Source organism: Calonectris borealis, chromosome 3, assembly GCF_964195595.1.
Source record: "Calonectris borealis chromosome 3, bCalBor7.hap1.2, whole genome shotgun sequence".
Taxonomy (NCBI): Eukaryota; Metazoa; Chordata; class Aves; order Procellariiformes; family Procellariidae; genus Calonectris; species Calonectris borealis.
Genome location: NC_134314.1, coordinates 71,990,684 through 72,017,129, shown reverse-complemented (window position 1 = coordinate 72,017,129; position 26,446 = coordinate 71,990,684). Strand labels below are relative to the sequence as shown.

At 38.2% G+C, this 26,446-nt stretch overlaps 1 protein-coding gene across 1 annotated transcript in view; it reads right to left on the bottom strand.

The window, feature by feature from the left end:
* Positions 1-26,446, bottom strand: part of SYNE1 (spectrin repeat containing nuclear envelope protein 1) — a 314,802-nt gene that overhangs the window by 126,277 nt on the left and 162,079 nt on the right. The window contains exons 59-77 of the mRNA XM_075146137.1: positions 26,301-26,444; positions 25,813-25,968; positions 23,888-24,052; positions 22,547-22,719; positions 21,518-21,671; positions 21,231-21,374; positions 18,820-18,984; positions 17,208-17,525; positions 16,286-16,441; positions 15,427-15,597; positions 14,328-14,654; positions 12,852-13,004; positions 11,419-11,586; positions 10,171-10,347; positions 9,148-9,294; positions 6,830-6,955; positions 5,208-5,384; positions 3,168-3,433; positions 233-2,393 (exon numbers count right to left, since the gene is read on the bottom strand). Of these exons, the coding sequence (XP_075002238.1) occupies positions 233-2,393; positions 3,168-3,433; positions 5,208-5,384; positions 6,830-6,955; positions 9,148-9,294; positions 10,171-10,347; positions 11,419-11,586; positions 12,852-13,004; positions 14,328-14,654; positions 15,427-15,597; positions 16,286-16,441; positions 17,208-17,525; positions 18,820-18,984; positions 21,231-21,374; positions 21,518-21,671; positions 22,547-22,719; positions 23,888-24,052; positions 25,813-25,968; positions 26,301-26,444 (5,448 nt within the window). The remainder of the gene's footprint in view (positions 1-232; positions 2,394-3,167; positions 3,434-5,207; positions 5,385-6,829; positions 6,956-9,147; positions 9,295-10,170; positions 10,348-11,418; positions 11,587-12,851; positions 13,005-14,327; positions 14,655-15,426; positions 15,598-16,285; positions 16,442-17,207; positions 17,526-18,819; positions 18,985-21,230; positions 21,375-21,517; positions 21,672-22,546; positions 22,720-23,887; positions 24,053-25,812; positions 25,969-26,300; positions 26,445-26,446) is intronic.

The window sequence follows — 26,446 nt, the reverse complement described above, 5'->3', positions numbered from 1 at the left end:
TAGGTTTTGAGCACATTTGCACTTATACATGCAGGTATAAATGCATATTAATGAAGCCTTTTCTCCCTCCCAAGTCATCCATAGCAACAGGCCACAACCTAAGTCATTAAAAAAACCCAAACAACAGGATTATTAAAATCAATCTTTTTATCATGAATACAAACATCAAGCCACAGAGCCATATTTTTCAGCTTTGTGAGCGAGAAACTAATGACATTTAGGGTGCACTAACCTGTCTCATGTGTATAGCTTCTTGAACTTCACCATCCAGTTCTGTCAGTTCAGCAAGAGTGTTTTCCAGGTCAGCAGGTATCAGCTCCTTTGCTTTCATATATCTCTCTTTCTCTTTATTGCTCAGTGCATTCATTATTCTCAGGCTTGACTGCACTTCTTCCTGATGTATCTGAACCTTTCGGATTTCTTCTTGGATGCTTTGCAGTTTGAGGTCTAAACATAATGTTCCATTAAGTTCTGTTTTCACCCATCTCAACCAGTCGAGTGAGCGGCAGATTTCTGTCTGGAAGTCTATGCTTTGCACAAGTCTGTTCTCGCACTCCATCACGGTGTCACCAATGGCAGCATGCAAAGACTTTAGTTTCTCTTGCCAAGACTGCACTTGGTCATTTGTTGTCTCACACGCAGATGAGTCAAGCTGAGGAGAAAGGGCTTCTAGATGTTCCGTTATTCGCTTCAGAAGACTCCCTGAGTCTTGCAAGCTGCCCACCAGAGAATGGTATATTTTCAACTTTTCTTCTATTGGGAGCGTTTCTTCATTTACCTTAATCTGCTCCTTTTTCACTGCCTCTAGTTGTGCCTCAAACTGCACACACATTTTCTCATGCTCCTGGCATGCTTCTATTGTGTCTTCCAACAGGTTGATTTTCTGTTCTATTTGCCTCTTGAACTTGTGATACAGCGTGACAAGTTTTAACATCTCATCTGGTTGCCATGGCTGTCCAGTGCTTCGAAAGGCCTCCTTCTTCTGGTTTAGTTCATCCACTGCTGCACCAAGGCTCACCACTTCACCTAAGAGATCTCTGTAGGCCTGCTGGAGTGACACAGCTTCTTTAGCTAAAACAGTAGCTGGAGCTTTGTCCATGTTAATAAACTGATCTTCTAGCTCAGTCAGAGCTTTACTTGTCAGCTCAATCAAAGAGGCATACTCCTTTCTGGCATAAATTGCTTCCTGAACCTTATATAATTTTTCTTTTGCCAGAGCAGTGACAATATTGAATTGCTGAGGGAGAATGTTAAGTTTTTCATCCAGATAAGAATGATCTACTTCATTAAGTGATGGTAGGATTTCTTGGCCATCTCTTTGCAGTGCAAGTAACAGATTTTCATATTCTGGAGATTGCTCAAGAATCTGTTGATACTTTGCCAACTGCGTGTATAGTTCAGAGTTACTATTCATTACATTAACTTCTGGGAATGTGACAATATCAGCTTGTTTTAGCCAATGGCAAGCTTTATCCAAGTCTTCTTTGAAATATTTCCTGGAAACTACATTTTTCTCCAGTTCCAACAATCTCTGGTTACACTTTTGTAAAACAGTATCATACACGTTCTGTAGTTCTTGCAGTTTACCTAACACTTCACTCTTTTCTTGTTCTGTTGCTTCTTTCATTAGATCTCTTCCTTGAGCCCACAACCCCGTGACTTCATTTTGACAGGCCTTCAGGTTAGCCTGGGCATTCTTACAAGTCCTGATCTGTTTGTTCACATCTTCCGGCAAGAGACAAATGTGTTCCGGAAATGTTACCTTCTTCTCATGCTGGTGAATTTGGTTTGTAGCCTGAAAGACTGCCATAAGAAACTGGGTCTTTTCAGACAGTGCTTTATTCAGGTGCTTTCTCCTCTGGCCAACCAGATCGCTGAGACAATCTACATGGTGCTGTGCATCAGAAAGTGCTTTCTGTAGCTCCTGCCTTTCATTGAGCCCTAGGTTGGTCATCACCCTGTCAGCATCCTTCACAAGCGTTTTCAGAACAAGCTGTTTGGCTTCAAGCTCACTGCAAATGGTAAGATGATCCATGAGAAGACTCTGAGCCAAATCTGGAGGAGGGCTCTGTTTAAGAGCCTCTGAGATACTAGGTTGCTGCTCCTCCGCCCATTCCATTAGTTCCTGAAATTTGGAATGCACCAAACTGAGCTCTTCTAAGGTCGAAACAGAAACTTGAATTTTCCTTTTGACAAGGTCCTCCAGCTGAGTCCAGCGTTGCTCGAAATGACCAAATTGCTCCTTTACTAATTCTTTGTCATCAAGATTCAGATGTTCTATCATCTTCTGTTTCTGATCTTTCAAATCTTCCAGAGCAAATCTCCTTTCCTGTAGTGCCAATGCCAATTTTTGCAAAGCTTCAAGGTGCACGTTTGTACTTTCAGCATCAGATCTGTTATCAAAATGGACAGGACAGAAATTAATTATCAGATCTTATCTTAGGATAGACTTTTAAAAGGGGTCAGAATGAATTATAAGCCTACTATATACTGAAATCAATGTGATATAAATACCTACAGTTTTCACATTCTTTTGAAGTTACCAGTCTTGAATACTAATTAAAAGTTTTTTATTCCTCTCCCTTTCATCTGCAATGTGGTCATCAGGCTGACCATACCAATTAACATGAATACTACAGAGTATACTGGTTATATTGCACATATGAACAACAAGTACTGAGGTTGAAGTTAATCTTTTTCCATGACAATGATAGCAGCAGTAATAGACTCTCATAATTTTACACACAGCTGGTGTGTTTAAGCTATACAAAGCAGCTGCAATCATTTAGCAGAAGCAACTAAATTTTAATATAATAGTCTAATAGATAAAACACAATGTATCACAATGAAAAACACACATGAAACACAGTAAACATAAATGAAAGAGTTCAAACAAAATAGTCAAAATGCATGAAATATCAGAAAATGTTATACCCCGAGGTGGGATCAATCAGTACTTGCCTTAAAGACAAACACTGAAGATCTGGCTTCTCAAACTCTCTTTATTTGAATACAAGTAATTGTCCTATAATTAACAAGGGAGGCCTGCTTTTAATTAAGCATGGAAAAAGGGATTTTTAGCGGATCCAACTTAGAGACACCCTGTAAACAGCTCTTTCAGCGTATATGCACTAAGTCAGCTTCTGTGCGTGCTACTACGTTTTTACCTAGCTAGGTTGTCCCACTCTTTTGTGAGCTTTTCCAAGAAAACTTCAACTACATTCATGCGATCATGATAAACCCCCGTTCTCTGCAGATCCTCCTCCCTCTGTATGAGCAAACTGTGTGCCTGAAGGCAGAGGTCCAGCCACTGGTTGCTCAGCTCTCCTATTTCCTTGTGTTCAGGTGATTCTTGTCCTTGGGTTAGTTTGTTCATCTTCTCAGTTACAGAGGTGAGAGCTGACTGCTTAGACTGCAACTTCTGACTGAAGTCCTGAAAAAGATACAAGTCAAAACCAATTATAAGATAGAACTTAAATAAAAACTCCGAACTAAATAAATTGTGTAAGGACTAATTATCTGCCCAGGCAAAAGCTGTGCAGATGTAAATTGGAAGAAGTGCCTTCTCCCCTCCCCTAACCTTCTCTTCGACTTCTCAGGTGAGGACAGGTTGGTTACAGATGTGAAAGCAAACCAGAGCAGTTTCCAAGTGCCAGTGATAAACAGAAATCACGATCAAGTCACACCTTGTTGTCCAGGCTTCCGGACTAGCACAGCTCCCACCGTACACTAAAACATGCAGGATAGTCTGGGTCTCATGAGAATTCATTTTACCAGTACTGTTTCTAGCTCAGTTTTTTCCTTTTCCTTTTTCATTAGAGACTAAAAATAGGAAGCAGAGTCCATGAGTCAGTGAGTCCCCACATCCATACTTTGTTTTGTTCCTATTTCTATAATAGCGACCATTATCGCTGTCATTATTGAAACAAAGCCAATGATTATCTAGGTATGATTGCTATTTGAGTTAATAAATTCCAGTAAATAAAAGAGTCCATCTGCACACACATTTCTTACGGAATAAGAAGTCACAGAGAACCCAAAAAAAGAATATACAATATACTGACAACTAAATCTAACTAAATATTTTTCAGCACTTACACACTGTCTAGGGTAAATATAATCTTTTCCCAAATTCTAGTTCCAATAACTGTAACTAAACAGCCATGTCCAGCTCCAGCACTTTGCTGGGATGATGTGTTTTCGCTGAGGCCTGGTAGGGGTTCTGGAGAAGAGATGCTACTGCCCAGTTCTGCCTCATTCCTCTTTGTGACTGCTTCAAATGGAGCTAGGCATCTTCAATTACCAGGGCAAATTCAAGGAAAAAATACACATTGTGCTATATCTGACAGCACCATCAGATGCCTGCCTTTCATAATAATCCAAAGTTCCTGACTGAAATAGTGAAGAAATACAACTCCTGCTTCTTCCTGGACTCTAATGATAGCTAGTGTAACAGCTTTCAGTCCACATTATGCTGAGGTATCTTCCAGGGCTATGACTTTGTTCAAACACTTGTGTAGAACAGACATGAAGAGGAAGTGCTGTTTACTTTTCACCTAACATATCAGAAAAAGAATACAAGCAAATTCTAGACCAAAAATGCAAAACGCAAGCATTTCATCATTTATCAAAGAAATAATCTGTTCTCCTGTTTCTTCTTGTTACTTTACTGATGTTTGTGATGTGTGCAGAATGGCCATTCTCTCATCTGCAAATGAATAAGAATGAGTGAAGATCTGAAGGCATTTGTCTCACTATTTTGAGTAAACTAAATTGGGTTTCTATCATACCTATTCTCCAGTGGTTTTTAGAATCCAGAAACATTGAATAGTTTCCTAGACTAATTTTAAAATAGATCTAAATAATTTAGAAGTATCAGAATCAAAGAACTTAGCAAGCACAAATTGCAGACCTTATCTTCAGGTCCACTGTGATCAGCAATTAGCCTATTAAAAGTGAAGGCAAATCAAAACAGTAGGCTGAAAATTGTCTACTGTTAAAAAAACAAAACCAGAAAAATATTAAAGTACAGTGTTTTGCTTTCTGTGACACCCTGTAGCATCAATAAGGAAACCTTCTTTCCTCTGTCTTCTCTGCTCTTGCTTAGAACATATTAGCAATTCTATGCAATACATGCATATAATATGAATTATAATAATATCAGCCACAGGATGACATCTTCTGTTCTTAACCTAAAGTCTTCTTACCTTAACTTGGAGTACCATATTCTGGGCAATGTTTAGCTCCAACTCCGCCCGTCTCCTTTTCAAATTCTGTAGTTGTTGATCTGCATCCTGGAAATATATCCAGAGCTCAGCCTTCATTTGTTTGATCTCTTCCCAACCTTGAGCCAAATACTGTGAGTGCATTATTTGTTGCTCAATCTAGAAAACAAGAAAGGAGTAGGAATGCTTTAATGCAACTATTTTTGGAGAATGAAGGATGAATACCATTCTTCCTCCGAGCACAATACTGTACTAACAGCAAATTTCTGCAATAGATTCTGAAGGGGCTAATATTAGCCACAAAAGAGGCTTAAAGTTCAAAAGTCATAAAAATCAGACCTATCAAAGGAAAGCTGTGGAAAAAAAAAAGAATTATCATTCACCTTTGAGAGAAGCAAGTATATTTATGAGTGCGTGTATTTCGAAGTGTTCTCATGTTCTGTTAAAGCTTAGATTAATTGTTTGATTTAGTCTATTGCATGCCATGAATACTGCTGGACTGCACCCTACATGCCTTCGCAATGACCAAATAAAAGTTAAACTAAACACTTTCATTTAATTTGCTTAGCCCGGTTACTTTGCCTATATGCCTTTTGTAAAATGCCAATAAGAATAATGCTTACCAGATCTGAGCCCATCAATCACCTTAAACCAATAGTGACACAGCTTCTTTTGCTCCAAATACAGCAGTAGGGTGCCTTTAAGGTTTAGACACTCAACCAGCTTAATGTACCTTAGCACTGTACCGTCTGTGATTTCTTAAAAATATTTCACTGCTTTATATATAAAAGGAGAATCTTATTCTAATGTTTGGGATACTTTTTGGCTATTCAGTATTTGGACTGCCATTTTTTTATGGATTACTTGGATTTGTACAATTTGCTTCTCTGGTACGGAATGCTGTTACTGTATATATTAGATTTTTACTCTTGGTAGAAGTAGTTTCAAATGTTTGGTGTTGTGTGTATGTGAAACTAAAATTTTCATGTTTACAACAACAGGAATGCTTATAATGTTTCTTTTAACTCTTATGTTTATAATTTTATTTTAAAACCAAGAATTAAGCTACTTTAAAACTTAAAATTGACGTACACTTCTATAATAGATGAAATAGATGCACTCTGATTTACGAATTGAACCATTATAATTTTTTATGATTATAATTAATATTTTAGTATATCCTAATAAGAACATCAGTCTACTGTTGAAAAAATAATAACAGTAGAATATGTCTAAGCTTTAATAAAATACAGAGAAGAATAGATTGAATTGTGTTTCATGAAAACAAATAATTTGGGTCAGGTTTTCTTCCACAGAATGTTATTTGTGTGGCTTTAGGCCAACATCTTATAACATTGTCTAAGTACCTTTAGCAACCTTTGTCCTGTATCTTTGTATTACCTCCAGGATAGCAATGTGTGGATTTAATTAAAAAAAAAAAAAAGGAGAAAAAGAAAACTATTTCTAAATTAAATACTTAAGATGAAAGTAAAAAGACATTTCTTTAAACCTTTACCCGATATGACCTTTTTAAAAGGGGACAGATCGAGGCAGTTAAAGCTCAAAATAGGATTTAAAAGCAGGTTGTTGTGGTTATCTTGTACCGTTTGTTTTGTTTGTTGAATATCTGTTGCTGTACTCTTCACTGTGGCATCTGACAGATCACACATGGAGCATAGAAGATCCAAGTATGTATTGGCCTGCTCCTGCACAGCCCGGAAATGTTTCACCTGAGGGAATACAATCCTCAAATAAACTCTGAGACTGTGGAAATAATCTCTTATTTTATTACAATCATGCATTTCAGTATTTTTACTTTAGCTTATTATTTCCAAAAGATGAAATGTAGACATACACTATTTTATTAGGTAAGGCTGCTCTGTCATAATTATGGAAAAGAGTAACTCTAAGTGATTATTATCCAATTATCAAAGCGCTTAGTGACATATGCATTACCTAGCTTATTTCTTTATAAATAAAGCGTTGGATAGATATGCACCAGTTTCAGCAAGGTGACTTACTTTCGCAAGGTGAATGGGAAGCAGGGCTTTATCTGATTATTAAAGTGTCATGTTGCCCATACCTATAAAATTCTCCAGTGTCTGACAGATCATGGGGAATCCAGCCCGGCGGCACAACACACTTTCCCATACCGTCCAAAACCCTCCCAATGTCCCCAATATCTACAATTGCCAAGATCAGACATAACACTGTTGAGGGTTCTTGCTCTCGACATTGCCCATATGAGCTCACCTCTCCCTACGAAGAGTTTCCTCATCCCAAAAGAAAATGATGACATCAGTGTTGACAAGCAGGGCAATAATATACCTCCTAGAGTCCCAGGGAGGAGGGGTGAGTGATCACCTAACACAAAGGGCCAGTGGTGGGTCCTTCTGGGCAAAAAGTTGAACGTGACAGCAGCGTGCCCTTGTGGCAACCCCAAATTACTGTATTAGCAAGAATGCAGAGAGCAAGCTGTGGGAAGCGATTATTCTCCTGTACTTACACTTGTCAGGCTCTGCCTGGTGTATTTGGCCCAGTTTCCCTCTTCCCTCATAGAAGAGATATTGGCAAACTCATGCAAATCCAGCAAACGGCTGGGGGGATATGGGGCTGTAGTACATGGCTTTTGGGCAGGTCTGAAGGAACTGGGTTTATTCAGCCTGGAGAAGAGAGGCTAATTGCGGTCTGCCATTACTTAAAATGGTAGGGGTCAGGTGGGAGCAATACTGAGAAGACAGAGACAAACTCTTTGCCGAAGTGGGCAGAAAAAGGACTAGAGGGAAAAGTGACAAGCTGCAACAAGGAAATTCTTCCTAAATATGAGGGAAAATATTTTTCATACTGAGAACAGTTAAGCACTGGAACAAGTCCCTAATCCTCAGGGATGGTCAGGGCCCTCAGTGCACCCAAGGGCTCTGCAACCTCTATCCCCCTCTCCTCGGGGCTGCCTCTGCTCAGGGCCAGCCCTGACTTGGCCCAGCTGCGACCTGGCCCATGGAAAAGCATTCAGAAGACCTCCTCCTTGTTCGAGAGCTGCATGTAAGCTCAGGCCCTCACCCACCTATGGACCTCACCTGAGCTACAGTATAGGTGCATCTGTGTCTGGCTGATCCTCCTGGTCTTGCCTTGCTGCCCTGACCTCCTGCCTCCACCTAGGACTGGCCTCGTCCCTACAGACTTGCCTGGTGATCACCAGATGGTGGCTGATGGCTCTCCTCACCTGTCTGCTGCAGGTCTGCACGTCATTGGGAAGGTGCTGCTCTGCTGGCCCCACTGCCATCCCCTGATCCCCCCGCCCTTGCGGACCTGCCATCTGTGTATTTCAAGGTCTCTATTAAGCCACATGATGGATGAGACAGCCCTGAATTCCAGCATTTTTAATACCATACCTGTTTAATTTGAAAATAAGGTACAAATCCAATGTAAAATACATTAAGTTATTAAGAATAATCAAGAAGCAAAGAAACCATTCTTAATGGCTAATGTGGGCTAGAGGCAGTTCTATGCTCTTAGGCTGAAAAATTGTTTTAATTGCCTGATAACAAACTCTCTGTCCATGGTACTATGAAACCAGGTCTCATATAGGAACATTAGTAGACAGATGTGCAATTGGACAAGCAGAAAGACACCTCCTCTCTGCTAAAGACATCTGTGGAGTATGTGAGCAGGTTTATCTAATTAGTCAACTTTTTTCAGGTAACGTATTTCTAAGCATTAAGCTGAGCCAGCAAAAGCCCTGTGTTATCTTTCACCTACAGTTATTTTTCACTCAAGGTATTCCTTTTGGAGCTGGGAACAATGAGGCTACACAGTCCTCTGAGAAGGTCAGAGAGAGTATCTAATTTCTATTAATATAAAGCTCTTGCTTGAACTCCCTTTATTAAGGATAACTGAGTATTTTCAAGTGCTGAACTTTTACCTGTTTAACTGCATCTGCCAGGCTGAAAGGTGGCCAGGTAGTTGGCTTTAGCTCTGACTCCACTGTAGACAGCCAAGTCTGGCACTGTTGTAGGGTATCCTGATGATTAACATGCTTCTGGAGTTCATGTTCCAAACTCTGGTACACCTAAAATAAACATTTTGTAAAGTCATCGCATTTTCAAACACCACTATTGGTTCTCTTCTCCTACCTTGAAAACTGCAAATAAAATTATTAAGACTGTGGTTATTTTAGCCCATGTACATGAAAGTACCAAGGGATGAAAGCTCCTTAAGCTCTCACTGCATCTTGCTAATTTGGGGAGATGATGGACAATATCTGAGGCATGGCTTCTGGAAAGAAAAAATAAAAATGCAAATGAAGAGCGTTGTCTCTTATTTCTGTATTCTTTGCCATTGATCTAGTATGAGGTTTTACCTACCTCTACACATCTTACTGACTATGAAGTCTACTTTTTGGGGTTTTGTTTGGTGGGGTTTTTTTGTTGGTTGGTTGGTTGTTTTTTTTTTTTTTTTTTTAAGACTGTGCTGACTTGATCTCCTAATTGGATTAACAGAATGACCCTGCTAGCCCTTCTTAAGTGTATATTCTGGTTTTACTCAGAGAGAGAGTATTTCCTAGCACATAATTAAGACCCGTATGTACGTATGCAAACTGCTGACATCAAGAGTGCGATTTGCTCCCTAGTTTTTGAAGTAGGAATAGTTCCGATTTCCTTGCTGCAGCTGCTCAGAAGCTAGTGTAACATGAAGGTAGTGAGGGTGTGGAAAGATTAAGGTAAGAACTGATACGCGGCTAGTGGCTAGTTTTGCTGGCTGCATGGATCACGGGGAATTCAACTGTAGCACAGTAATGATGAAGTGCTACATTAGTAACTTGTATGCTCAATTTAATGGAAACAGTAGAAAGAATTTTACACCATTTAAAGAAACAAATACTTGGAGAAATAATAATGCGTGTTATTCTTAAATGGCATAAAAACATTTTTGAAACAAGACTTACTCTTTGGGCTGTGCTACATATGGCAGAATAGCTGTCCTTTGTTCCCTGAAGATGGCTTTGTATGTTTTGTTTAAATTTTGCTTGAAGATGTTCTGTGCACTGATTGATCAAGTAATCGCCTTTACTCTTAAGGTTGTTCAAACGATCTTCAAATCCTGCAATTTCTTCCATGATAGCCTAAGAAATAGATAAAATACTTTTGAAGAAATATTTTAAACTTAAAAGCATCACAGCTTTTTAAATGAGCTTTTTTTTTTTTTTCTTTTTTCTCCTTAAATACTCTTTGTCTTCAGATTTGGAAAAAAGTTTTCAGACGATGTGTATTGCTATAGGCAAGCTATTAAAGTGTATACTCATTGTAAAATCATTGTCAAAAGTCTGTACATAGATATCCCACAGAAACAGCAGTAGCACTGTCATAATGTGTAAACATTATATGCTTATGCCCCAAGACTACCCTTAATCTTCCTTTGTTGCATGCTCTCCAGGGCTCCACCAACTTCTCTTGTGTCTAGTAATGAGGACTAAATCTGATGCTGAATCATATCTTATTCCATAAGCTATTCCACTGTAGACAGTTCTTTCCATTGACTTTGGTGGAACCAAATTTTTATCTAAGGAGGTTACTTAAAGAATAACATGCTAATCACAATGAGTTTCACAACGAGCTAAAAGATTTCAATATTTGCCCTTGGGATCTCAGTTTCAGGGAGTGGTAGGGAGGGTTGGATTTTGCTTTCTTTTATCTTCTAGAAAGCATCAACTATCGATGTAGTGAATGATTACCATTAATAGCAACCATAACAATACCTTGAATAAAAGCAATAGAGGAACTGTTACAACTTAATGGAGGAGAAGAAGAAAAAAAAAAAAAAGATTTGAAAATTAAATTTTTTTTTTTTTACCCTTAAAAGTGTCAGAGCAAAAAATGCCTTAGGAATAAATTGACCCTAATGTGCTTTTTGTGGTTTATTTCCTGGGACATCTCAGCAAAAATCTGATACAGAATTCAGACCAGTGTACAACAAAGGTCTTGTGCAGATGCAGTCTCATCTAAGAAACAGTGCTAACAACAAGGTAGATTTGTTAACTGCATTAATGACACCGATGCTTATTTACAGAGTTAGCAGTAAGAGGAATAAAACAGGTGGATGACAAATAACTAGAGCTCTGGAGTGGAGACAGAGAAGCAAAGACGAAAAATTCTATTTTATCAGATAAAAGACGTTTACCCAATAGCAAACCCACCTTGTGGTTAGCTAGTTGCTGAGTGATTATTTCAAGATTGTTACTCTCCATGAGGTCAGGGCTGACCAGCCTGCTGGACATATGTAATAACCATTTCTCCCCTTCTTGCAAATCACTATTGTAATCCTCATGTTCTTTTACTCTCACCTCTAAGGTTTCAACGTATGCCTGCAGATCCATAATAACCAAAATTAAATATTCAGGTAATTACAAGAATTAAAAAAACCCCAAACCAAAACCCACCAAGAGCTTGAAAGCATAGTAAGAGAGTCATCTTCTAAATTTATATTCCTGTGAGGGACTCTCACATGATTAGACTGTTAAGGAAGACATCAAAGGGATTCCTTGTGTGAATAAACTCTGTGGTACTGAACAGTATTTTCACTCCAGATGAAATACCATGCTTTGAAGACTAAGGAAAACACTGAGGATCTCCTTACTTTAAGAAAAGGAACACCGTCAACTTGACATTAAGTTCACTTAGAAACGGTTATTACACGCTGTTTGAGAGACTGTACATGACCTATTGGGTCCCTGCTGCTTACAGCCTTTGCACATACATATTGTCTGTGATTGTGGTAGGCAAATTAAGAATGTAGACATTGAGTTAAAATGTATTTATTCTTTTTAAGAAAGAGTTTTCATAAGTTTCTCTACATTTAGGTCATCAACATTACATCTAATGCAACAGATATCAGTTTTGGGGTACAGATCAGAGGAATAGCTGTAAATTAAAAATCAACCGGGAAAAAAATAAAATCATTGGCTGTTGGCGGATGGATTGGCAATTAAAGGTACTTAGGTCAAACATAAGTACTAACATGGTTTGCAGAGCTTATCCTTGTTAGGAGTATAACCTATTAAAAGCTTTAGGAATAATCATTCTTTAGGACGTATTTAGAGTATTAGATCTTTCAAAGTACTACACACATGTGGACTAATGAATCAATGTTAATTAATAATGGTCTTGTTGAATTAAATTATATCCATCTTGCAGTTCATTTTCTTCAGTGACTTCCATTCAACAACTAAACTAGATTAAACAGGGTTTGTGTGAGATCTAGTAGAAACAAGAGACAAAATGGTATAATTTAAGAGCAGCTGTCCCTTCAAGAAATAATGTATTTAGAAATCTATTCAAAGCAATTAAAAATAGTAACAATAGTACAAACTAGTCACTATTTCCCCCTAGTGCTACAAATACCTGCCACACTCAAAAGTCATTTCAGCTACTCTTGTTAGATTTATTTAGGTAGAAGTTCTTTCCGTATTCAAGAATCGCCCCCTCCCGACCTGCCCCCCCCCAAATTAAATCTAACTGGCTCTGTGTACAGGGTGTGACATGACAACATGAAACAAATAGTCAACTTTTTAAAGAGGGGAAAAAACATAGCAAATCGAAAGAACCTAGAGTTTTCTTCCTGACTTTTTACCTTTGTTGTGCTGCAGAGTTCCTGGTAACTGCTCTGAAGGTCTTGAATGTTGTTCTTTAGAGTCACATCATTCATCAGATCAAAAAGTACTTCTCCCTTTTCAGTCACTGATTTTATTGAAGGCTCATGGGACAGAACAGTCTGCTGTATGGACTACAATGCAAGCAGGAATTAAAACATATATATTGAACACTGAAGATCTATTTCAGTGTCTTCCCTTTGATCTGAAGCACAGCCTTCTATCATGGTATGTATCATCCTTTCCAGATGAGAAGAGCTTTGCTACCAGTACAGGACCATGTTCTCAGCCATGCCCTGAGACAACAACTTTGCAGCCACCTAAAAGCAATTGCTCCTTTTGCGAGTGGCTAGTAACATGGCTGATAATCTGGAACTGGTGAAGAAGAGGGAGTTAATACGTGTGAATGGGCAAGTGCTAGGGATAAAACTTGCTCAGAGGAACAAATTCTGCAAATAGGTGGGAAAGCATCACCAAAGCCATCCCCTTAATGAGGCAGTATGCAGACGAGTGCGTAAGGCACTGCTCTCAAGAGTATGCGGTCTGATCTGTTATGCCATTGTGCCACTAGCTCAGACAGCGTGGCACATGCCAGCATCTATCAAATGACAGTGAGATACTAGCTCCCCAAATGCATAGAAAGCAAGCACACAGCTATGACATACTATGAGTACTGAGGCTGGCGAGGGGTACTGGGCAGTTTCAGAGAGAAAGCCTTGATGCTGTGCAGGTTCTGCTCAGCAATAGCCAAAACATCGGTTTGTTAGCAACACTGTTTTAGCCACAAATGTAACGCACAGCACTACATGGGCTCCTGTGAGGAGAGTTAGCTCTACCCCAGTCAGATCCAGTACACATCTTATGAAACACCTGTAATCCTGGAGTACTTTACAAAAACATCATTAAGAGAAGCAATGGGGTTTGTTGTCAATTTTTCTACTTGTTTTTATGACTGGGAAAAAAAAAAACCCCACACTTCATTAAAAACCTAACTAAAAACAGAGGAGGCCATAGCAGCTGACTGTCTTAGATGTCAGTTGAGCTGGGACATTCAGCTTTAACCAGAAAGCTGATTAAGCCAATGTAAATAGAGGCAATGTCTGCAGTGAAGAAAGACCAACTGATTTCTGTCCTTGCTTAAACAGCAGTTATCTCTGTTGATATCAATGGAATTACTTATATGTGCACTCATAAAAGAATTTTGCTCCGTAACAGGAAATTTTCAGATGTGGAACCCTTATTAGCACATTCATATTTCAAATCCAGGTGCTCACTCTAGTTCATAGAGGCAGGTATCATGCATCTTTTCACTTTGATGCTGATTTGGACATCCAGATCAGAGACATCTTATACATCTGTTGAGGAAACTTGAACAGACACCTGGATCAGAGTATTTATTGTGAGTCACTAGGTCAAAATCAATTCAAGAGTACAACGATATAATAACCCCTTTTTACCTTGTATTTGGACAACTGGGCCTTCTTCTCATAGAGTTCACTTTTTGGCTCCGCTGGGACATGTAACATGGCTTGGTACTCTGTGACCCACTGTGTCTGTGCCTTGTACTTGTCTGAGAACTCCTTTGCCAGCTGAAGGCACTTCTCCGAAGTCATGTGCTCTTTCCTGATGGAGCCAGCCAGCTCTTCCAACTGTTCCATATGATCTCCAATCTCTTTTCTTAACTGGTCAACTTCATTTTCTTCCATGTACTTTATAGCTCTCTCCCCCTTCTCACGGGCAGATTTCAGTAAACTGTGGCCTATGTCCATATCACTCAATAGCAGCTGTGAAGAAAGTGTTGGTTAACAGAAAATGTATGCAAGCTCTTGCCTCTTTTTTTTTTTTTTTTTTTTTAATTCATTGTAGTTCTATTATCAGTCAGAGGCTAACTAATTTTTTTTTAAATTTTGCTAAGGAAAGGAATTGCTAGGGAAATTGAATGGACTTTTCATTACAAAATTGCCTGGAGTTAAAGTGCGGTAAACTAGAAGGAAGTAGAAAAAGCAAAGACTTCTATCTTCACAAGCCCAGTGCAGAACAAACACAGAAACTGAGATCTATCAGAAGAGGATTCATACTCTAAATTCTGGAATAGATGAAAGTTTTCCCTTAGTGTATTATCTTTAAGCTGCAGGACATATGAAAAACTCATCTACAACTCTGAGACGAAACGTGAGTTTTGCTACTGAGTTATTTCAATGAGGAGAAATAGGAAGCACTTCTTGCCACAGTGCATACTGGTATAAAATATACATGACAGGATGCCTTGCGAGGGGAATTTATTTTAAGTTTCAACCTAAAACAAAACACATACAAACATGCCTTATGGAAAGATAGGATTATATTATTTAGGACTATTCATAACCTCAACAACCAAACTGTCATCTAATGTATATATGACATGAGAACAAAAAGGTTTTATACTGGGTGGTCTTTATCCTATTCACCTTGCCCAGAGAAGCTAAGTCAGAATTTTGAGCAGCTGTTCAGATGCATGTTAAAATATAGCCTCTTTTTGGCAAACAGAAACAAAAATTGCATTCAAGAAAGCTGTACCTCTAGTTTCTGCACTTTTTTCTCCATTGCTGCTTTATCAACCACGTCAAACTTGGTGATCACATTTCTGAAGTTCTTGTTAGTAGCTCCGTACCAATTTGTGTAAGCACTGAAAGCCAATTCTGACTCCTCCATACAGCGTATTTCTTCTTCCAGAAACTTTACTTGCTCCTTCAAACAAATATGGAGGGTAGGGGAGGAAACAGATGTTTATCATTGCTATTGGCTAAAGATAACAATAAATTGCTGTTTATGAATAAAACCTGATACACTAAGATTAAACACATAGGTTTTGAGTTCATTCATATCTAGTCAATAATTCCCATTGGGATCTTGTCAGGGTGTACATACAGCAATCACTAATGTTAAAACTGAGTTAATACTAAACACTGAAAAGGTACTTATATTTTGAAATTTGAATTGTGATTTGTGATTATGGTACTATGAGACACTTACTCCTTAAAGTGACCTGAAGACTGTACCTTATCAATTTAAATTTTGCCCGTACCTATGTGCTTCAGTGATAACCTGAAAACATTTCTCTAAAGATCGTTCAGCATTCAAACATACTGAATTCTAAATCTCTTTCCTGAAACTGCCAAAAAAGACAGTAACAACATCTGATTAACACTGAATGTTTTTGAAAGGGCATTATCCCGATAATGGTTCTCTAATACGTTTAGTTCAATGAACTCTACATGTATGTGTGTGTATATATATGAACGTATATATGAATATTATATTATTGAGTTTACAGTAATGAATAAACTCTGATAAAGTCTAATTAAGAAAGTCTGTTTATATTCGCTTCTTAACTGACAATTTATGATGTTACAATGAATTAATTTTCATTACTTACCAAGACATGAAGAAGAAGAGTTTGGTAGCGAGAAGTAAGCTGCGTAGCCTGGTTTCCCATTCTACTTGCAGTGAGACTTTCTTCTAGTATTTGCTGAGCCAATACCCCAACTTCCTCCACATCATCTTTGTAGACTGTAATTTCTTCATGACAATTCTATGACAAAGACATTATCCAGCTTATATGACTGATTCAAACATCTTAAATACAACAGGAATTTATTTGTAACTATGTCAGGAAATCATTGAAAAGGAAAACAAATACATGGTTGTAAACACGGATTTACAACAGGAAAAAAAAAAACAGAATTAACAGGTTAAAGTAATGAACATGCTGGAAGTTTTATCATACCGTATGGACTGCATTTCATTATAATAGATTCAATACTACTTCCCTCCCCCCCCAAAAAAAAAAAAAATAGAAATGCAACCTGGAGTTCCTGTAAAATTTGCCTGAAGTTTTAATGGTGACTGTAAAGCATAACCTTGAATCTCTTCAAATCGGCTTCCTGTGTTTATTCAGAACCATGTCTTCTCCTTACAGTGACTAAAGGAGAATTATTACAACAACACAGCAGAGACTGCACAACACAGTTGGTCACATTTCTTGTTACTCTTGTTACAACATTAACACTTTCCCACGCCAGGACCAACTTTTTCCTCAGTTATGCCTTGATATACCACAGAGCGTATGAATTCCAGATCTCCCTATGGGATTTCAACATTGGTATAGCCACGCCTTTACCAGTAAAATGGGAGGAACCTGGACCCAGAAGGCACGAAACTCTCTTGGATCCATCATTCTAGGCACCACCTCAGAATAAACTGCAATGCTTCCTATGATTTCCACAGTGCAACCAGGAACTGATGTGGAAACCTCACATGGTATTTTGTTTAAGGAATGCCTTAACTATATTCTTTACCTTCATTTGTTGAAGCTGCATCTCCTTTGTTGCTCTACCAGACTGCCTCCCAGTCCTGATAGCAACTTTCTTCTCCAGACCTGTTAGCCAGTCATTAACCTTCTGAAATTTTTTCTCCATTGACCTCAGTCTGCTCACAGTGGCATTTAATTGGCTTCTTGCTTCAGAAAGCCTGTGCTGATAAACTTGCCAATCCTGCCGTAAGGATTCCAGGGCTCGGTCTTCTATTTGGGGAATGCCCCAGGGAATCACCTCCTCTCTGGCATGGACAGCAGCATTCAATAATGCTTGTCCTTCTGCACAGCGGACCTGCAGCTCCTGTAAAGGCAGAATTATGGATACATACCCTACATTCACATGTGGCAAACAAAGCCTTGGTTCTACTTAACACAAAAGCAGTTATCTCACATTACCTAGATATTCCCGTTAGTTATCTATGGTTGAACACATATTACACTATCTCTAAGAACACCTATGATGGCATGCTCGCTTACAAAGCAAACTGAATATCACTATTATCGACAAGTGAATTGGAGAAAATTCTTTCCCTTCCTGCTAAGTTCATCATCAGTTCTGAAACATCAGCTGCCTGAGCTGGCATGGGATGGATGCAGTCCATTCCGCACAGTCTTAAATTCAAAACTTTCCAACTGTGGCAAGCAGACTGCAAGACTGATTCTAAAATTGAACCTGTTTAAAAACAAGGAACAAGGTGAAGCTTCAATCTTTTAAAATGAACAAATTATTTATTTTTACATATGTTTGAGACATCATTCCAAAACAATTCTTGATACCCTCTTCTGGACATGTGTGGCATTTTCATGCTTAATAGAACTTGATTAGAAAGTATGAAGGGATTAGAAAACATAACCAGGAAATTACCTTAACAAAGTACAGTTGTGTGTTGTCTTAGTTTATATTTGAGATATATATTCAGATTTTCAAAATGAATTCAGCTTTTGTAAAGTAAACTATAATAACAAGACATGCATACAGAGTCCCTGATCATACAAAGACCTTCTCAGTATCCTGAATAAAGTAATAAATATTTCATAATTCAAATACAGACCTTTTGCTAATTCAACAACAGGTATGAAAGTATTTTAAACCAGCTTAAGATCATAACTGGGAAATTACTGAAGTACTATAGGTTCACCCTTCACTGTCACTTAAATGATTCAGTAATAGCCTTCCCACCTCACCATGGGAGCTAGCCTACATGACTGGAACTGCCTGAAAGTAGATGCATCTGCACTGTAAGCAATAAAAGATGAAAACCCAATGAAAAGAATACTTTTGATATTCTATGAAACACAGGGAAAAGAAGAGGTAGGCCAACATCTAAAACAAATTCAGTACTTGCAAGAAAGCATTAGTATGCCTGGAGATTTCATTCAAGACCTGACCCTTCTTTCTGGAAATGAGTGATAATGTTTCCACTGACTTTACTGGAACCACTTTTGAGCAGCAAAATACTTATATATAATGTGATTCCGAGATGGAATTTTTGTCTGATAACTAGTATTAGTCTATTTTTTTACATGCAGGTTTTTTTTTTTTTTTTTTTTTTTTTTTTTTTTTTTTTTTACTTACAGTGTCAAACGTTATGTACCTGTAAGTCTCGGAGTGTTGCCTCCTGCTTCTGGGCATCACCATCAAGATGTGATAAGCAGTCAAATTTTTCCTGTTCCTTCTCCAGCCATACTTCAAAGGTCTTCAGATTTCTTTGGTACTCTTGATGTAAATTAAGCAGTCCTTCAGCTTTTGTTACCGCCTCCTGCTTGTTAAAATATTTACATATATGTATATATATGTTAGTGTATTATCAAACCAAGAAAACATAAACCCCAGACTTCCATCAAGGTGAAAAGTTTGTATCTGATGCTGAGCTTTCCTAGAATTCAAGAGTACTTGGATTCTGAGGATGGTTTGATCAATGACAGGGAAAAAGGGGGCAAATGTGGGGATATAGATACTTATCCTCAAAGATTCTTCAAGTAAGTTTGTGACTGCTGGGATTTGAAGTTTTGATGTGGGATCACTTAAATAACACCTTAGTGTCTAACAGAAAAGACCTGCTTAATTTTTATACCAATTTAAATTCACTTTACTGAAGTGATTAGTACGAGTATGAGCTTAGAAATTGCATATTTTTTCTTTGTGTGAATTTTTTTGCCAATGGAATAATAATCTTCTATTAAGAGTATCTAGTATCTTTAGGTTTGAAGACTACCAAAGTCCTTTGCGGGCAGCTCTTACAGAACACAGTGAGAAACAGGCTGCAAGTCTTCCGTGTTTGTGGGTGAGCAAGATACAGTAATTTCACAACCCAGCACTAAAATATTACCATATCTGGGGCACAGCAGGAAAAGCGTCATATATTAGCACTAGACTGGTCTTTCTAAGCGCAAGAAAAGTATACTACATGTAATTCACATCCTCTGCGAAATGATTGGAATGGGGAATTGAGTTTGGATGGAGGCAAGACAGGCTGCATCCCAGGGCGGCAGGCTACATGAGAAGAAAAACACTTTCATAAACAGCAGCCTGTCTGCTTTACCTATTTCTAACGGGTCTAGGCAGTGGGAGGAAGGAAGAAAAGAGGAGTGTTATCAATCTTTTACAAGGCCTGTCCACACCCAGCAGTGGGAAGAGGGAAAGAGAGAGTAGTTGTCTTGACAGTGGCTGCAGAGAATTACAAGTCTTGGTCTGCTCAGGCTTGGGCCATAAACCCTTGTGGAAGCTTGTCAGGTTTCCCACCTGGCCAAAGGATTATTAAAGGATTTGACCATTCTTTACTTTCCAGCTATTTGCTTTGAACTTTGAATTTCTTTCTAAGGGTTGAAGGTACTCTTGACACTTAACATCATCACCACAGTTGGGAGTGGGGAAGACCAAAGTCATCTGGGGTATTAGGTGGGAAGAAAAGAAGGGATGCTTCTTGCTACATGAGGAAAGAGGTACAGAGTTCTTGCCTCTGTGAACTACCATCCATTTCTCATTGTTCCCATGCTGTTGCTCAAGCTTAGCAAATACAGGCAGTCTGTATAGCTTTGCGCATGAGAAAAAGGCAAAGGTTAGAGGACGCCCATGCTAAAAGGAATAGTAGGTATTCACTAGCACTTCCCAGGACTTACTCATCTCTCTGGTGATCCTGAGTGAGTTTATTCACAGAAGGTGCAAAGAAAGACAGTGCATTGCATTCTTTGCAGTTGTGGAAGAGAGTACCACAGAACAGCAAATCACTTATGCCTTTGAAAAACTGAATTTTGGCCCTTTCCACAGGAAAAAGACATCATTGAGACAACAAAATTCAATTTTACTACATTGCTGTCATGAAAAAAAGTTGCCTGTCTGAGCATATATTAGGCATTATTTAATTACCACAGAAGAATTTGGGTTAACTGGAAATAATAATCACTAGCTTTAAATGTAACACCAGGTCTTTTACTATTTCTTCTTTATCTTATATCTTACATTAAAACCCATCTTGGACTTTGTCTGTCTATGCCCTAATCTTTTCCAGATCTACAATATTAACACTTATCAGTAAACATAGTACTTATCATGCTGGGTCTTTTGACATTAGAGTCAGTTTACTTGCTAATAAGGTTTGTGTTCAATAGTAAGCTTCTGTAGTTATCAATCATTTGTGAATTACCTGATTGACTGGTTGCATTTATTGCAAAACATACATTTATGCAAATCACAGATTCAGAGATGCTTCCAACTTTTCAGTCACAATGGTTAAAATCATGTCTGTGCTGAAGAGACTTTTGACACGGAATTCCTCAGACTAGTCACCTGATGATTTTTTCAGATTCAGATTTTTAGAACCTTTCTGAAAAGATCTGTAGCTCAGTGGTACAGGAAGACAGATAAATCACACTAATAACTGTCCGTTACATTGTTACAGTCCCTAAACTTTTACTCCTCATTTATCTGTAAAATAAATGATCAATTAAAAGACTTCCTCTTTTTCCTTTTTGCCAACAAAACAAGAGGTATCAAGGAAAACTGTACCCTCGTTCTGTCTTTGAGGAACTTATACCGCTCCTGAAGGTCCTGAAGTTCAAGCTGAGTGACATAATGCTCAGCCATCCCACTTCCTTTCACTTCAATCGTCTCCAACAGGCTGCTGTGACTCAACACCTCTTCACCGAGTAGCTGCAAAACAGAAGGAGAAGAACACATTTATGAATGGGCAGCATTAAAACAAGACCACAGATTAATCTTGCAGTCATTCAGCTTTTTTTGTTGCTTTTAAGGCAATACGGGCTTGTTGCTGGTTTGTTATAAAGCAAACACACCTTTGCTTTGCTGAGGGCAGCTGTTTTTTCCCTCAGTTCAGCATATTGCCTTTCAGAAGCATTCATACTTGCTTCTACTTTATCCATCCAGCTGGAAAACTGACGAACATCATCCTGGTAACTTGTCCATTTGGAGAGAGCTCCTTCCAGTTGACTGTAATTTAAAAATACATATTTGTTTTGATAGTGGAGGTTCTTATGCTATTTAAGCAGTGAGATATAGTCATATACAGTTATTCTAGACTATATCTATAAGCAAGATACATCACAAGCTAAGCAGTCTGAGACAGAGCTGTTAAAACTCTACAGGTTTTAACTAGGAGCACTGTTTGGCTGATAAAGAGAAATTAAGTTTTACAAACTTGGAATATTAAGGAGGTCTGTAAGTTATGTAGCTAGCTGACGTGTTCTAGCTTTAGTAAATAAAATGCAACTGAAATCATAAGATCCAGAATAAAAAATCTTCTATCCCTTTGCATAGATTGAAAAGTTGCTACATTCTAATGTTTAATTACCTTTGTTGTTTTGAATTTAAATATTTGCAACTAGTGATGCTCCACCAAAGAGGGCTGCATTTTCTCCCCTGTATTTCTTTATTCTATCACTTTGAGAATCACTATTGGACACTGCAATTACAGTACCTTCTGTGAAATGCTACCAAGTGGAAAGCCAGACAGGATCTTGACAGAGCAACCATTAATGTCTGTAACAAGATTTTCTCATTTCTGAGAACAATTCAAGGCATCAAGTGCAACTCAAAGTAAAATTTACAACAAGATTATGAACACGGAATCCACTTTTAGGAGTATATTGACAATAAGTGTTAACAAAGCTTAGATCCCTCACAGTTTCCTCCCCATTTGCTACTTCAAATGATGTGTTACTTCAGGCCTCTAGACCTGCTAGGCACATGCAGTCATTTTATATGAATTTGACTCTTGTAATAATAAAACTCTGGGAATTAACTTTTCAAAAATTTTGACAGTGCTTTATTGCTAAGCACCATTCTGCACCTCATACCCTTTTTACCTCTTGCACTGGATACAAGCAGACAGAAGAGAAGCCCAGCTGTCCTTCAGGGTTTGCAACTGCCGTTCAATCACTGGTACTCCCTCCAGAGAAGTATTCTGCAGAACAGATTCTCCTCTTGTCAGAACCATTTTCATTTGGATTTCTTTTTCTTGTTTCACTGCTAGTAGTCCCTAAAAAGTGAGCGGATATTATTCTATTTTTATCATTAATTGGGCATGAACATACTAACCGGCTTTACTGGAAAATGAACTGATCAAATCTAGCAGCTTGTGCAAACAGTCAGTTGGAAGAGGGACAGTGGGGTTCACAGCTGGGCATCACAAGGGAAAAACTGACTTTCAAAGGGTAGGTTTAGGCCATTAAAAAAAAAAAAAAATCTTAGTTGACTGGGAAGTTTTCCTGGAATCTGTGCAGGTACTTACAGTGTATCAGAGAAGGTACTGTTGGGTGCAAAAGCTGACATTCCAAAGGGAATGTCATTTAGATGGAAGAGCAGGAGGATTTATTCATAGAGAAAACAACATGTGATGATAAAACTCTTCCACAGGGCTGAAATACAGTTCTACGACTCTAGGATATATTTGCAACACAAAGGTACCAACATAAAAACTCAGCAGACGATCAGCAACGTCAGCTTAGAGACTTCAGCTCCTAGAGCTGCACAGTTGCAAACTAACAGCTTCTAACACTATGCAAAGTCATGAAAAGCCTGAAAGCATGAACGTGAAAGACCCAACGAGCAAAAGGCAAAACATAATTTTAGCATTTTGCTACAATCTCTTGCTTTTTGATGTAGCCTTATAATTTTGAGGACTTCTCCATATTGTGGCCACGGCTCAAAATTTGAGACATCAATAATGTGAAATGTATTGTTTTCTGAGTACTGCTCTTCAACATCTTTTGTGCAGTGATATCAATAGATGCTGTGTTCTTAACTGTAGTCACCATTTCTAAAGCAAACAATTATAGGAAAAGCTGTTCTGATTCATCCATATTACTTAGAAGATCTAGGAAATAATATATTAAACTAATGGAAGTGAATATCCTACTTCTTCCATTTAACCTTCAGCAGCCACACATCATCTTTTAAGTTTTTTTAAGAATTTGCATATATGCAGTTTTCCATGTCATAAAGGTCCCTACATCCTTCTTAGAGAAAACTTCTAATAATAAGCTCTTTCCTCTATAAAAGGAGTTATTTTTGAGTAAATTGAAAATTAGTGTCTGAACGACAACAGTCGTTACACTAATATGCAGCAACTAAAGTAAAGTATCCTATATTTGCATTTTTCTTACAGATCTAAAAAGAGCAGGTTTTGGAGTCTATTACTTCCATACCTCCAGCTTTAACATCCGGCTGTCCAGAACACTCTTGTCTGCAGTGGGATGACAGTAGGAATCCAGCATGTGAACTGCATCAGCCACCCAGTCCTGGAGGTCCTTGACACTGTGCGAGAACTGCTGGTGCTCTGCTACAACCCTATCCATTCTGGAAACTTTCTCCTGCAATTCATACAGCAATTAGCACCAGTAGCTATTCAAAGGATGCTTATTCCTCATACCTACTTATGGACTTTAGAATGAGTTTCATAAACTATACTCAGAAATTCTCTTCATACATTGATAATTACAAGTACACTTACTTGAGCATGGAATCAATTTTGCATACACACACACACAGATGAGTTGTCCAAACATAATATACAAATGAAAATTTCAGAAATGCCTTTTTTTGTTTTCCAAATGTAAAGCTTCATCTAATTGTCTCTTCTCATCCAAAGTAGATGACAGTTTTCTGGTTTCACTTTTTCTTAAACATCTGGTAAACCACACCTAAACTCCATTTCAGTGTTGCAACTCAAGATAACTTGTGAAATCTGTCAATGCACAAGACAGATTTAAGCCTGTGAAGCTATGCCACTGCAGCAACATTACTTTGTTGATACTTGGAAAAGAAAAACCTGTTTTCCTCAATGATTCCCGTTGGTATAACCATTCTTCTGAAAAATTACCGACACTCATACGAATCAAAAATAAATGCTCAAGTTACATTGCTAAAAGGCCTGAGGTGAACAGGAATACAGAGCAGAGTGTATTTCACATGGTGACAGAGAACTAAAGTCAAGCCAGTGAAACATGCTTAGGAAGTTACAGAGAGGGATCTTTCTCAAGCATCCACGGCTATCCAAAGAATTTCAGGATTTCCCTCATAGGCTGGATCATATGTATCCTCTGCCTCAGCTTCCTTCTTCTCATCCTGACATCTCCTACAAGTTCTGTCCACATAAGCCAATGTTAGTAACTCATACATCTTTCCCTTTCTCATTGTGCAGTCATGAAAATTTATTATGGCCACGTAAACAATCATTTTCAGTAAGTCATATAGCTCTAGATATGCTTTATAATTTTTATTTCCACAGGAAAAAGTAGAAATTAACAAACTAGCAATTGCCCAAACATAAATACTTTCTGAATTGAATTGTTATCCCATAACACACTTCCTATATCCTTAATCATTCTCATTACTGTAGTAACTATAAGCCTAATTCAATATCAAGCCTCCTTCATGAGTGGAACTTTGTGAAAAATAACAGTCCTAATACGAAGACCTTCTTATCTGTTTACACAATAGAGATAGTAGAACTATTAAATGGTGAAGTGTGTCAAGCACCACTCAGCAAAACAGAGTTAGGTTAAACTATCAGTTCTTAGCCTGATGCTTTAGAGTTTGGCCTATGCGTCCCCTTAAGCCTTCAAAAGCAAAAGCAGCCTAAGAGGTAATTTTTTTAGAAGACACATCTAGTAGTTTTAGATGAAGATGCTGACAATGCAAATAATTAATCATTATTATAGGATGCAATGAAGTAATAACGTTTCTGTATTCTATATTTTCTAAAAAAAATAACTCCCCTAAGTTTTGAAAAATATTTCTTTCAGGTGCCACTTATTACAAAAACAAATGTCTTCAATGCTTGAAATAATCAAAATCAAACCTGATTAATGTATAATCAGGTGGAGTTTACTTTTGAATCAGAACACATTTAAAAAAAAAAAAAAAATCACAATTCCATTTTGTTGACAGTCCATGGAATTATCCAGGTCTGTCCTTCCCACTCTTTAAAGTCAGTGTGAAAGACAAGATAGCTCAGACATACCACAGAGCAGACAATCGAGACAACTGCAGTGTTTCACATTTCAGTCTTTCTTTTTTCCCCACATACATCAAATGAACTGCTTAAAAGCACATACACTGAGTGCATTACCTTTGTCAGATTGCTTAGAGTAAGATATTGAGAAGACAACTGAGACACTCTGCGCATAAAGCTTTTGCTGACAGCTTGCTCTTCCCACAGCTGCTGAGCTTTCTCTTTTAGCTTGTTGAGCTGATGCTCGTGGCAGCTTATTTCCTCAAGGACAGACTGTAAAGCACAAGCACGTTAATATTAAGAGTGGGTGCAAGAAAGCAGGAAATAGAGAAGCATGACGGCCCCAAGAAAAATAGAAGTGACATATGGCAAGCTTGCTGAGAAAGGCACACCATACGGCTACAGCAATGAAGCAACATGTCATAAGAAATGTGGAGATGCAAAACCTGATGGAACAGGATCATCAACAGCAATCCTTGAAACCAGTTCTCATCTTATTTAGAGGTCAGGATGCCAGAATGATCAAGCTTTTGTGAGGAATCAATGAGGCCAGGAGGATGGGACAGGAAAGTCTGGCTGTGTTAAAAAGGCTTATAAGAAGTCACCTGCAACTTTTGCTGTTCTCTCCTCTTAGAAGGAAGATCATGGAGCCGACTGCTACTTCCTTGTACCATCCTCTCAGTTGTGGTCAGCCACTCCTGCAGAGGCTCAGCAGTTGCTTCAAAGTCCTTCATCTGGATCTTTAAGTTCT